General features: G+C 37.2%; 1 protein-coding gene across 1 annotated transcript; it reads left to right on the forward strand.

Moving 5' to 3' along the window:
- Positions 1–1,723: 1,723 nt before the first annotated feature.
- rgrb (retinal G protein coupled receptor b) lies at positions 1,724–8,206 on the forward strand. Its single transcript, XM_020645786.3, has 7 exons — positions 1,724–2,172; positions 2,964–3,120; positions 4,035–4,156; positions 5,362–5,515; positions 5,608–5,725; positions 6,566–6,679; positions 7,754–8,206. Exons 1-7 carry the CDS (start codon positions 2,097–2,099, stop codon positions 7,892–7,894), a joined length of 882 nt encoding a protein of 293 aa, XP_020501442.1. The 5' UTR covers positions 1,724–2,096; the 3' UTR covers positions 7,895–8,206.
- The last annotated feature ends 5,218 nt before the right edge of the window (positions 8,207–13,424 follow it).

Consider the following 13,424-nt stretch of genomic DNA (forward strand, 5'->3'; position numbering starts at 1 on the left):
TGTTGCACAGTGGACTTAAGTTGTTATGAGTTCTTTAAACCAGATGTAACACACAATGCAAACCATCTATACAGAGATTACAAGTCCTGAATCCACTACATTCATGTTGTTAATCTACACTCAGCTGCTATAGATTAACAGATTGTTTTATTGAGTCTTTGCATTGTGTAGTTGGCACTCTGCTGCTTTATATTTAACACTGTGCCCTATGGGAAACAATTTAAAGCCCCCATGTTTGGATTTAAGAAAGCAGAGAAACGTTTTTTTAACCACAGATCAGAAACTCCAAGTCGTCCATTAATCCATGAGAAATCTACAGATCTGTTGAAACAAGTGACTCATGTCAGAGCAGCAGATTCCTTCTTTTTGGGCTGAGTATGAAGTAGACTGTAGCAGGACACATTGCACAAAATAATTCATTCAAAAAAATGTCAGGCTGCTGCCGGTGCTAAATGTCACTTTTCTGCCATCAATGTTGTTTTTTTGTGAATTATTTTGGTCAACTGTGGAGGACAGATACATGTGTAAACAAGAGGATCTAATGCTTTACATACTTTTTTGCTGACCTTTTACTCCTTTGTGCCTTTAACACGTTTAGTATTTGGACAGTTTAAACTATGCATTTGCAACTTTGATGCAAAAGTTGAAGTTAGAAAATGCTGATCTATAAGTTAAAGTTGAGAATTAATGCAAACTTTGCAAAGACATTTTAAAGCTTTAAGATTTCTTGGTGGCTGCAGCTGAGTTTGGAGGCTATAAAGGTAAAAAAAAAAAATAATAATAATAATGTGCACTTGTTAGACAGTCCTACACAGCTTTTAAGTAAATTCAAGAAGACGGAATAAGTAATGGAGTGAAGAGATGTGTGTCCTGATTAACTGACTTGCTGCAGGTAGTTAAGGTAGTTGGAATTGAACAATGAAAGAATAGAAAGGAATGTCTCCACTATTTAGCATTTTGAATTTGAGACATGTAACGTACATATTGTATACCCTTTATTGTGCAGCTCCTGTCTTGTCAAGAAAATTCAACCCTATAGGCTAGTAACATGAATTTAATGCAGAATTTCACAAAGTTGAAAAGTAATTATCTTAGACGCGAATTAAATAATTCTTATGTGGCCCAAAGTATCAAATTTCCCTCAGGGAGCTTTACAAAACAATCTGTTCAACGTAACACCTTTGTTAGGATAAGCAAGAATTCCCAAAAACCTTTTAATGGGAAGATAAATTGAGATAACTTCCAAAGAGAACAACTGTAAACAGATTTCACGACATGCAGCCAATAATCACAGCATGGTCTCATTATTATTCACATCTCATGAACTATTCTTTATTTACAGTATATGGCACTTTAAAAAAAAAAAAAACACAGTTACAAAGTGCTTTACATAATCACAGTGTAGAGCAGGTGGACGAGCACACAAAGGCCTACATAAATACCAACATAAAACACATACATAAGCATGCATTCAAATTATTTAACGATATATCAAGTAGCTTAAATATGAATTAAACTTATTGTTTTAAAAAGTCAACCTCTGAGCTGGGTCATTTTGCCCTGTGTATTATTTATTCCATGGTTAGGATTTGCATTCTGGAAACACCAAACAACACTTTTTTTTTTCAACTTTGAGTTATCCTCTCTTAAATTCAGCCGATCAATAAACAACATTTCCCATGTTCCCCCTCTGCTCTCTTATCAGTAACAGAAGTAGGCCTGTTGCTGCAGCTGCTGCTGAGAGCTGAATGGATGGGCTCAATAAAACATGTAGGCATATATTCTTTCGGTGGCAGCTCATAAGTTACCGACAAAAATACAAATCACATCCGGGCCTAGATATCAATCATCTGCATCAAATTGCTGCGCAGCGCAACTTTCGTCGACCCCCAAACGTGCAGGAAGTTTGCAGGAAGTGCGCTCATTAGGACATTCTTGGGGGGATTTTTAGAGGGGTTTACTAAGATTACAGTCTTTATGCGTTTTCACGTGAAAGAGCCTTTATAAGCGTCATTTTGGAGGAGTCCGTGGTTCGCCACACATCAGGGAAAAAGGACTTGCGTTTCAGAGTAAAGTTTAATTTTTAGCATTTCAACATGGCAGCGTATACATTACCGGAGGGATTCACGGATTTCGACATGTTTACATTCGGAACAGCGCTTCTTGTTGGAGGTAAGTGGAGCGTGCACTCTGGAAGTCATGTGTGCACCAGAATTAAAGGGACAGTAACCCCTTAAAACTGTTGTTTACATAATGAAATGATCGCTGGTTATAAAACCTTAGCATGCATCCTTTGTTTCCTACTTTTCAGTCTCATGTTAAAAGTTTAGTAAAGTGTATTATTTAATGAGAAAGTATGTGTAAAACTACACTTTTAATAGTATTACTGACATTGTTGCTATAAATCTATCTTATTCATTTTAGTTGTTGTTGCTCTGTTTGTCTTCTATCCTTCGTCTACATCTCCCTCTATCCCTCTTTCCAAGTTCAACACAGTCTTACCAGATGGCTGTTCAACATGAGTCCGGTTGTGCTTAAGGTTTCTGCCTGTTAAAAGGAAATGTTCCTTGCCACTGTAACTTTTCTAAATGATAATAATAATACTTTTGTTTGTAGAGCACTTTTCAAGACAGGTGTACAAAGTGCTTTACAGAAGCAAGTTAAAGAGACAATCACATTTGCAGACAACAGGAACAGAAAAAATCAGACATAGGCTACAGTTAAAACAGAACCACATAAAAATAAAAGAAGGTAACATTAAAACATAAATGTTGCTTAGTGCTATGCTCATGGTGGATTCATGTTGGGTCTTTGTAATATAGCAATGAGTGAGGTCTTTTACCTGCTCTTTTGTTACATCACATTTACAAACTGCTTTTGTGTAAACGGTCTTGAGATAACATTAGTTCTGAATTGGCACGATACAAATAAAGATTGATTGATTGATCTTCTTTCATTTTCAGGAATGCTGGGATTCTTCCTCAATGTGATCAGCATCATGTCCTATCTCAGAGTAAAGGAGATGAGGACTCCCAGTAACTTCTTTGTGTTCAATCTCGCCATTGCCGACCTCAGTTTGAATATAAATGGACTTGTAGCTGCGTATGCCAGTTATCTCAGGTAAAAGGTAGAGGAAACGCTGAGATTAGACGGTGTATGTTACATCCTCAGGTGGTTTTTTTTACTACATTTCTCACGGTTTATGCAGTGTTTGATATTGGCCAATGGGTGGCAAAAGCATCATAAGCCTTTGGATTTCATAATCAAATCCTCTTCATTCACTGTGTGGGCTTCACATTTCTTAAGCCAACATTCTGAAAGTTACTTAACAATCTTAATTTAAATGAAGCAACATTAGGTCATTTTTTTTGTCCTGTTTAAACCTCTTGCATATTATATTTGATTCCTACTGTAAGCATCACAGGGGTCAGATTAACCCACTAAGCCCCCCCCCCCCCTTTGTGTAATCTATGTGTTGTGTAAGCACAAATTGATCCAGTTATATTAACCATGTCAGCTCAATTGACTGAAACAATACATGCTCAAAGCTAAGCTAGAACTCAGAAAAGAATGTTTCAAAGATCATTTGATGTTTCAAGTGTTTTAAAATGCCACATTCTGTCAGTGTGTAATGTGCTTTAGAAGTGCATTCAGGTGTTTAAAATGTCAACCAGGAACCTTTGGGGATAGAGCAGGTGGTTTTATGTAAAACTGAACCAAGAAAGACAAATCTGAGAGAAAACAAGATCATTAAGAATTTAATTTATCAGATATTGGAGTTTTACCTCATAAGGTTGTAGACAAAAAAAATGTACTACTATTACTATGCAAGAGTAATGCTTGGCTAATTTAGCCTTACATTAACTATTTCTCTGAATCAGCAGTGAAAACTCTGTCTTTGTATATGTGACAAATGTTTTTTTTACACGACTAACATGCTGTAACTAAAAAATTCAATAACAATGTTCTAAATACGGGCTTTAGGTAACTCTTTTCTCTATGCTGAAGTTTGATACACTTGTTGTGTTTTCCAGATATTGGCCATTTGGTGTAGATGGATGTAACTATCACGGCTTTCAGGGGATGGTATCCATCCTAGCGTCCATCAGTTTCTTAGCTACCCTCGCCTGGGACAGATATCACCAGTACTGCACCAGTGAGTATAACATATCACCAGTACTGCACCATTGAGTACAACATATCACCAGTACTGCACCAGTGAGTATAACATATCACCAGTACTGCACCATTGAGTACAACATATCGCCAGTACTGCACCAGTGAGTACAACATATCGCCAGTACTGCACCAGTGAGTACAGCATATCACCAGTACTGCACCAGTGAGTATAACATATCGCCAGTACTGCACCAGTGAGTACAACATATCGCCAGTACTGCACCAGTGAGTACGACATATCACCAGTACTGCACCAGTGAGTACAACATATCACCAGTACTGTACCAGTGAGTACAACACATCACCAGTACTGCACCAGTGAGTACAACACATCACCAGTACTGCACCAGTTAGTGCAACACATCACCAGTACTGCACCAGTTAGTGCAACATATCACCAGTACTGCACCAGTGAGTACAATATATCACCAGTACTGCACCAGTTAGTGCAACACATCACCAGTACTGCACCAGTGAGTACAACATATCACCAGTACTGCACCAGTGAGTACAACACATCACCAGTACTGCACCAGTGAGTACAACACATCACCAGTACTGCACCAGTGAGTACAACACATCACCAGTACTGCACTAGTGAGTACAACATATCACCAGTACTGTACCAGTGAGTACAACATATCACCAGTACTACACCAGTGAGTACAACATATCACCAGTACTGCACCAGTGAGTACAACACATCACCAGTACTGCACCAGTGAGTACAACACATCACCAGTACTGCACTAGTGAGTACAACACATCACCAGTACTACACCAGTGAGTACAACACATCACCAGTACTGTACCAGTGAGTACAACATATCACCAGTACTGTACCAGTGAGTACAACACATCACCAGTACTGTACCAGTGAGTACAACACATCACCAGTACTGTACCAGTGAGTACAACATATCACCAGTACTGTACCAGTGAGTACAACACATCACCAGTACTGTACCAGTGAGTACAACATATCACCAGTACTACACCAGTGAGTACAACATATCACCAGTACTGTACCAGTGAGTACAACATATCACCAGTACTGTACCAGTTAGTATAACACTGGTTACTGAATGCATTCTTACAAATAAAACAAAGTTTATTTTCTTGAAATCATAATGAAATGTCTCTTTTCATTAAAATGACGATATGTATGTTTTCATTCCTCAGGACAGAAGCTCTTCTGGAGCACTACTGTGACCATGTGCTGCCTCATCTGGATCATGTCCATCTTCTGGGCGGCTGTTCCTCTCATGGGATGGGGCGTCTTCGACTTTGAGCCAATGAAGACCTGCTGCACGCTGGACTACACCAGAGGGGACAGGTACAGATGATAGAATATAGGAATGAAACTCAAACTAGAGCTATTCTACACTAGGTTAAAGACCTTTTTTTCTGTTAATCTCTTTTCCACAGGGATTATATCACTTACATGATAACTCTGGTGGTGCTCTACCTGATGTTCCCGGCTTACACCATGTGGTCATGTTACGATGCCATCCACAAACACTTTAAGAAGATCCATCACTACAGGGTAACAGTGCAGCAATATTCTCATAATCTCTTGGAGAGCTTTTTTTGTTGCGTGAGTTTTGATGTTAGATCAGATGTAATGCAATGAATGCACTAGTGTACTTACCCTAAACTCAATTGACATGTCTTTACTGTTCCTGTAGTACACTGTGTGATGTTTAGACACAGAGAAACACAATAAGGATAACAAAAAAGTCTGATTTTTTTTTACTAAGTGTATGGTTGAGTTGAGTTTAGGTATAGTTAGACAAATGGGGAATAGTATAAGCTCCACATCACTCATCATGTAAACATGAGGTTACAGTTAGTAGACAACTAGCTTAGCTAATCATTAGCACTAGAAATGAGGGAAACAGCTAGTAAGGCTCTGTTTGGGTGTTTTTGAATAACCTGCACTACTAGAAAAACTCAAAAGACACGTGCACATTAGTTTGCGTTGTTTTAATGCGATTAGGGTCAAAATAAAATTTTGAGGTGTTTTGATTGAAACTTTTAGAAAATTAGCAAACACAAAAAAACACTATGCAATAGACTTTTTTTTTTTATCCACTAATGTAGTGCAAATAGGCAGTGAACTCTTTGAGATTTGAAAGTGACCCTTCTTCAGTCAGACATTAAACCACTGCAGAAGATTTAGGTTGTACTTATAGAACACAATGAAAAGAGCGGCATACGGCATGTTGTGTCTCTCTACACAGACATAAAACTGTAATGGACGATGTATCAGAAATGTTTTTGCCTTATTTCCTGCTTAATTATGTGAGTACTAAATCTTCAGATTACTAAACCCTTAAAATGCATTTTTCATATCTACAATAACACGTGAACTGTTGTTTTCCAGTTTAACACCAGTGTGCCCTTGAGGGTGCTGCTGATGTGCTGGGGTCCCTACGTCATCATGTGTCTCTACGCCTGCTTTGATAATGCCAAACTGGTCTCTCCAAAACTGAGGATGGTGAGCATTTATTACTTTCATTCAATCCGAGTTAGTTGTAGGAAAATAGAGGGCAAAATGTAATGTCCACTAACTGTTGACTTTCTTTATGGCCACATATACAAAATACACTTCACAATGTTTTTCTAACACTAATATGTGTCACTAGTCTGTCTACAAACCCCTTAATTATAAGAGTGCATCCTCTCCTTTTGCCTGCTCCACCTTTTCCGAAAATGTGTGCTCAAACAGGCCTTTTGGAGATTGTCCCTTTATGACATCACAATGGGCAGTAACCCCTCCCCTAGATGGGTGACACTCCCACAGCTAGGTGCTTGTTCTGCCTTCTCAACGTAAACAATTGGGCATGGTGCAAGAAAGTCAGTGCAACCAAAGCCCTTCCAGAGGGGGGGCGTGGTCGAACACAGCTCATTTACATTTAAAGCTACAGACACAGAAACAGTCTGTTCTGAGCAGGCCTGAAATAGAGGGGTTTATGGAATGATAAAATACAGTATTAGAGTGGATTTTTGACGGGAAACTTCACCATCATATTTTGGGGCGCTCTGAGACTTATTTAAACTTGTTGAAGAGGAGAATAATATGTGACCTTTAAACGATAAAGCTGTTTTATTACTGGTCTAATCATTGTAGAATCTGCCATTATTAGTGTTTCTCTGACATTATAGTCATTAGGTTAACCACTAAAATAGTGAATTTGTGAAAGATAAAACAGGTACATAAACATTTTTTAAACTTTCACTGTCATTCATCATTCACCGTCTTGCTTAAACTTTGACCTATGACACTGTACAGGCCCTGCATGTCTGTGTAACAATGGATTGTACAGACATTTCTCATGAGCTCTACTTTAGTTTCACTTCCAAATAAAGTGATTGAAATAATCCTGCTGGAATTTTGTGTTGTTCATAATCTGTCTGAGACTGTCACCACTCATGTCTCATGCCCGGTCGGGAGTTTGTTATGATTATATACCTAGATAGAAATCACAGCCACTAAAAAAGAAAATGAGACCATTTTAAATGTATAGTCAATAACTTGAAAACTGTTTTTTTGTACTTGTTGTTTTTTCAGGTCCTTCCAGTTCTTGCAAAGACAAACCCCATCTTCAACGCTCTCCTCTACACTTTTGGAAACGAGTTCTACCGAGGCGGCGTTTGGCACTTCCTCACCGGACAGAAGATTGTTGATCCGGTTATCAAGAAGTCAAAATAAAAGGAAAAATGTAGGATGTTCAGGCAAACATCCAACGCCATCAGTTTCTCTTCTTATAGGATGGTCATAGTCTTGGTAATGTGTTGTACACATAAATGAGCAATGAGTTGTCAGTGCAATTGTTATGTTTTCACCTGTGAAACGGTTGGTAGGTTGCACAACTTCTACTGAAGCCTCAAAGCAGATTTGTTATTCATCGATTTTCAATTATTGCATTCTTTTTACAGCTAATTGTTTTAAATGCTCCTCTGTCCATGTAACAACACTCATAATAAACCCATTGAGTTGCCACTTTTTTGACTCTACACACAACCTACTCTTAAAGTTTTTTTTTTTAACCTGAATAACTGAGCTGCTGTAAATAAGACTCTTTCTTTTAACAGTGGACCAGCATCCAGAGACGTCCTCTCACGACACGGCCGTCTCAAGCCTTTACTAAGCCGATAAATCGATTGTGTTTTTTGTTAGGAAGACGGTTTGAGGTGATGTAACTGCTATATTTAGAGAGGAAGCATTCACTGTGTTAAGACTGTATTATTCAATTATACTAGAGTCAACACCTGAGACAAACTCGTCACATTTCTGAGTAACTGGTTATTTAAATGCTCGGACTGATAAATAAAGAAACAGATGTTGTAGTTCTGTGTCTCATGATGGAGCTACTTGTTAAAACTTGATGTTTAACCTCCAGAATGAAACTGTTAGAGCAGGTTTACACTCTTGACACTTTTACTAAAATGTAAAAGAAGAAAGGCAAAGCTCGCTCTTGCATTTAAAAAAAAGCAGTCTCTGGTCTTGCCTTTATTTCTGTCCAATATTTATTGAGGGACTGTATATCAAACATGGCTTATCCAAATATAAATCGTGATGAGCCACAATATAGCGAGTGGCGACAGCTTCAGCGAACATAAAGACACAGACTACGGAGCTGTAATCTGTGAGAAGCTAAATACATGCGCTCCAGAAATAAAACCTAAGTGAGAGTCTGTCACACTAACGTGAGAGCAGACTGACGTCCATGCCAGGATTGAAGCATCAGCAGGTGAAATCCTCTCACCTCCAGTGGCAGCCCACCTCTCCAGAGGAGGAGGAGCCACACAGGTTCTTGTCCTGCTGAAAGCTGAATGCTGAAAGCACGATGAAACACAATAAAGCTGTCTTGAAGTGTAATGTTATGAGCTTTCAGTTAATTATAATACAGCACATATTCTAATGAAAGGTACCACTTTAATTGATCCTGGAATTACATAAAGAAAATTATCAGCTCAATGAGACAGACGATTATTAATTCAAAAACAACCATTTTAACAAAAGCAACAGTAAAACAACATATCAACTAGCTTCTGGCTAGCGCTGTAACTCTTTCGATTGTTGTCCACCATCCTGGTCAAGACTGAAACATTTCAGCAACTGTAAAAGAGTTTCCAATAACACTTTGTAAAAAAAATTCATCTGCCATAGGGGATGAATCTGACTTTAAGTAAACATTTGAGGTTTTTAGTGAAATGATTAAACAATTATTGGAAGGATTACGAATAAAGTTGGCACATATTCATGTTCCATGTCTTCTGAACGTATCATGTAGGACCTAAATCAAATTGTAAATTTGTCCAATGTATTCTTTTATAGACCGAATACCTTGAAAACAAGCTACGTTCAAACCATAAACTGTATAAAAGAAGCATGATATGCCGCGTAACTTCATGCTGTGTTGACAAAGTTTTGAATTCTTGTGTTTGGCATTTTAGTTTCCGCACATGTTGTTTTTGTTTTTGTTTTGGCTAGGAGTGTCCATTCAGGGACAACCATGGACACACCCAGTGGCCCACTACAAAACAAACACTTCTTTGACACTCATGTTTGACAAAATTACCAAATGAATATCTTGTTGTAATGTGAAAGACCAGATTATAAAGATTGAGATTTAAGATAAAAAACGTTTACTGAGATAAAAATCAAGTGATAAATAAGCAATGTTTTCTCATCTTGTTCCATTCAATTTAACTTCTATTTTTGCAAAAGCTGGTCATTGGAAATAATACAGTTCTAAAGCTCTTCAACATAATTTACTTCCCCTTTTTCACCAATGGACTATGTGCACTTCTTATAGACAGTCCATGAGCCAAAGAAAGCACATGCTAGCAAGCTAAACAGTTAAATTAAAATGGTGGACATGCTTAGCCTGTACCTGCTTAGCATAGCATGATGATGGTAGCAAATGGACAGTCACTCTTAGCTGTTCGCATGGTAGACTTGTGTTATGTAACAAAAGAAAACAGTGGATTGAGTTGAAGTCTGTTGTGTGTGTGAGTGTGTTTGTAACTTAAACTTAAACTGTCAGTCATAATGAAGCTAAAACGTGTAAACACAATCTTATTCAGGAAACTCTTTGGAGTAAGATGTCCCTCTTGTTCTTAGTCATTGTTGTATGTTTGGCATAATCACCTACTTCCTCATAAACTCTAGTGAGCAGGGGTTTTCTCAGGAGAGACCAAGTACTACAACAGATTAGCTTCCAGTTCTTGGAAAAAGTCGTCCCCTTTGACTGATTAGGCCTACAGTCAAAAGGGACCACAGGTGATTATGAGACGCTGTGTGCGTACTAGTAATCTAATTCAGTCAGAGCTGAAGATAGAATCAGCAATAATAGCAACAAGCTAACAGGAAGCTCGGGAAACGACGTGTTATGGACAAATGTAGTCTCTCTGAGCTTTGTTCTAACACACTACAAAGAAATAATTACGTAAACAACAAAGGTTACCTTTTAGATCGACATCCAGCCACAGTAGGTTATGAGGTGAGGGTGTTCCTGGCCTTTAGTGCTAATGATAAGTGTGTTTAATTTAATGCTACAAACAGACAGCTGGTGCAAAAATAAAAACAGACTAACCCAGAAAACCTTACTCAGGATAAAGCCATAAAACACATGGGTGAGCACGTGTGGGATGTTTAGAGAGATTTAGTTCAACAGAGACAGATTTTAACCTTAAGGATCAAATCACCAGAGCCGTAGCTCAATTTGTTTTTTTTTAAATAAAGGGGTCACAAGTCCCTTAGCTGCAGCTACAACCCACTCACACACTTCTGTAATAAGGATGGGATGTTTCTGTACTCTCAAATGCTCTCATCTGGTCTTAGACAACCTATTTGATCATAATATCGCTTTCTCAAAGAGTTCTCCAAATCCACAAATGGCAATTGACGGTGTGGACACCACTTCTAAGAAGCACCCCTGCAAAAAATATCTTAACAGTGCAGTCAAAGAGGTGATACAATATTAAATCATCAATAAAAAACACCAAAAACAAACAAACCAATCAGTTTTCGGAGGAGGGGTTCCATAGTGGCTTAAAGGTAATTTCAAGATCTAGGACAACAACAATCTAGGACTATAACCCAGGCATAAAAAACACAATTTAAATAATAACATCTTGCTTGGAATTATAAACCTGATTTATTTATTTATTTTCTCGGGCTGATGGTGACATTTTAAAATTTTAAAAGATGTGTGTTAAATAAACCTCTCATGTGTTTTTAAAACCAATAACTCCCCAGAAAAGCTATGAAGATTTCAATGAATGACACATTATTATTTAATAACCAAACACAGTACAAAATGCAGTTTATGTTTATTATTTTGTGTTGTAGATTTTGTATTAAGTGTGCTGGATAAATGCTGTTCACTGCTGCTGGATTATATTTCTACAAAACTGATAGTGCATAAGGGTTTTTTGGAAGTGATGGATAATGCTTGAAGAGTACTTTCTCGCACATAAAAATGATAATCTGTTAGAGTGGTGAATATCCAATCCTCAACTACAATTTGGGAAAGAAAAAACATAAACAAGACAGACTTTGCTGAGTGAACGTTGAAGCTCGGAGGTCAGCTGAGGAATCGAATGTTGCATAAAGTTTGAAGTAAATGATTAACTTTGTATTGATAAAAAAGAGAGTAGTTTATGTTAAGCAATAACTTAATAATGATCTTCTTCTCATGCCTATATGTAAAGGTCAGCCCAGGTCAAAAGGTTAATCCATTTATCAGAAAAGAAAAGAAAGTTCAAAATGAATCTAACTTTAAACATCACACTTAAAGTCCACAGGTCAGTTTAGAAGAAGCAGACATGTCACATGACAAAAACAAAGACATGACATAACCCTGCACATGTCTGCTCATGTTTTTCCTTCACCAAACATTAGCTGATAGTTTGATTTTTAAAATAATCACAAATGACGGTAAACATGTTTTCTGTTGATTTTTCGATAGATGTATTTTTTTAAAGGACTGTTACAAATAATACTCTGGATAAGATATTTATGTCAGTTGCCCTTTCACGGCCTTTCTCCTTTCTAATTTATAAATCGTCTCTCTATTGTCTTCCACTGTGAGGACAAGGCACCGTCTATATCTGAGGACAAAGCTAATACTTTGAACTCGTGTGTACAGACACTGCCAAGTTAGAATGAATGAGTCAGCAGAGATTATCCAGGTTATCACATCTCTGCCTCGCTCATATATTTGTGTATATATAAAAGAATAAGTGTACTACTGTATATGGATATGGTTTGAGACCATGCGATATAAAGTGTTTATATGATGGCTGCCGCTGTGCCAACTCTCTGTCATTAGTGAAATTGGGCAGTTATTTCCTGTGGTGTGTTAATCCTCTGCTTGGTGTATTAATGTTGCCATTTCTGCATCAAATTATTCAACAGACTGGAAACCACTCTCTGCTGTCTCTGTAATCATCCTAAGTGTTGATATCAACAAAGATTAAAAAAAATGTGTTCTCTTGGCTGTGGTTGCAAAACATACAGTAAAAACATATGTACCTTTAGTGCAGGAAAAAGTCATATTTGGTGGAAAGAGTTTATTAATAAATAAATAAATGTGTGTTGTTCAGTAGAGTACAGTATCTGAATGCATGTGCAATGTACATGTGGGACATGATGATGAGAGTGTAATATTCATAATAAAATAGTATTTAACTAGTAAAAACTGTGAAGAAAAAAATAATTTGACAAATCTATTAAGACCTATACAAATTTACTTTCTGTGGGCTTTAAACAGTGACAAAAAAGTATACTTTATAAGGATTTCTAAATTGAAAAGTGAAACATTAAGGTTAAAATATTAGGAATATCAATACAGAGAACTTGTGAAGAGTCCCCCTCACCACAAGTTCTGCACAAGAAAAGGATTTTATTCCTCAGATTTATTGGTCGTTGATTAGAGTCACTGAAATGATGCCAGTCCTGTTTTGAAGTTTGTTGTTTCTCAGTAGATCGTGAACATGCAGGTCTCTACCGCCCTCTACTGGTAAGAAAATGTAGCTAAGGAAAGAAATTACAATTAAATAATTGTAAACAGTCCAGTAGGCCTTGAAAGCCAAAAATAAGAAGTTTCTAAAATAAAAAATAAAAAAATAATAGTTGATGCATAGAACTTAAATTTTAAATTGAAAATTGAGAAAAGAATAATAATAAATAGCCTAAAAGTAAGAAAGAATGCCTAAATGAAAATGACTAT

The sequence above is a fragment of the Labrus bergylta genome, chromosome 21 (assembly GCF_963930695.1).
Source record: "Labrus bergylta chromosome 21, fLabBer1.1, whole genome shotgun sequence".
Lineage (NCBI taxonomy): Eukaryota > Metazoa > Chordata > Actinopteri > Labriformes > Labridae > Labrus > Labrus bergylta.

What these genes read in the sequence shown, in the direction of transcription:
- rgrb (XM_020645786.3), top strand. Translation starts at nt 2,097, where the DNA reads ATGGCAGCGTATACATTACCGGAGGGATTCACGGATTTCGACATGTTT. An exon ending in GACTACACCAGAGGGGACAG is followed by an intron (nt 5,516 to 5,607) that starts GTACAGATGATA and finishes TCTTTTCCACAG; the next exon opens with GGATTATATCACTTACATGA. An exon ending in TCTCTCCAAAACTGAGGATG is followed by an intron (nt 6,680 to 7,753) that starts GTGAGCATTTAT and finishes TTGTTTTTTCAG; the next exon opens with GTCCTTCCAGTTCTTGCAAA.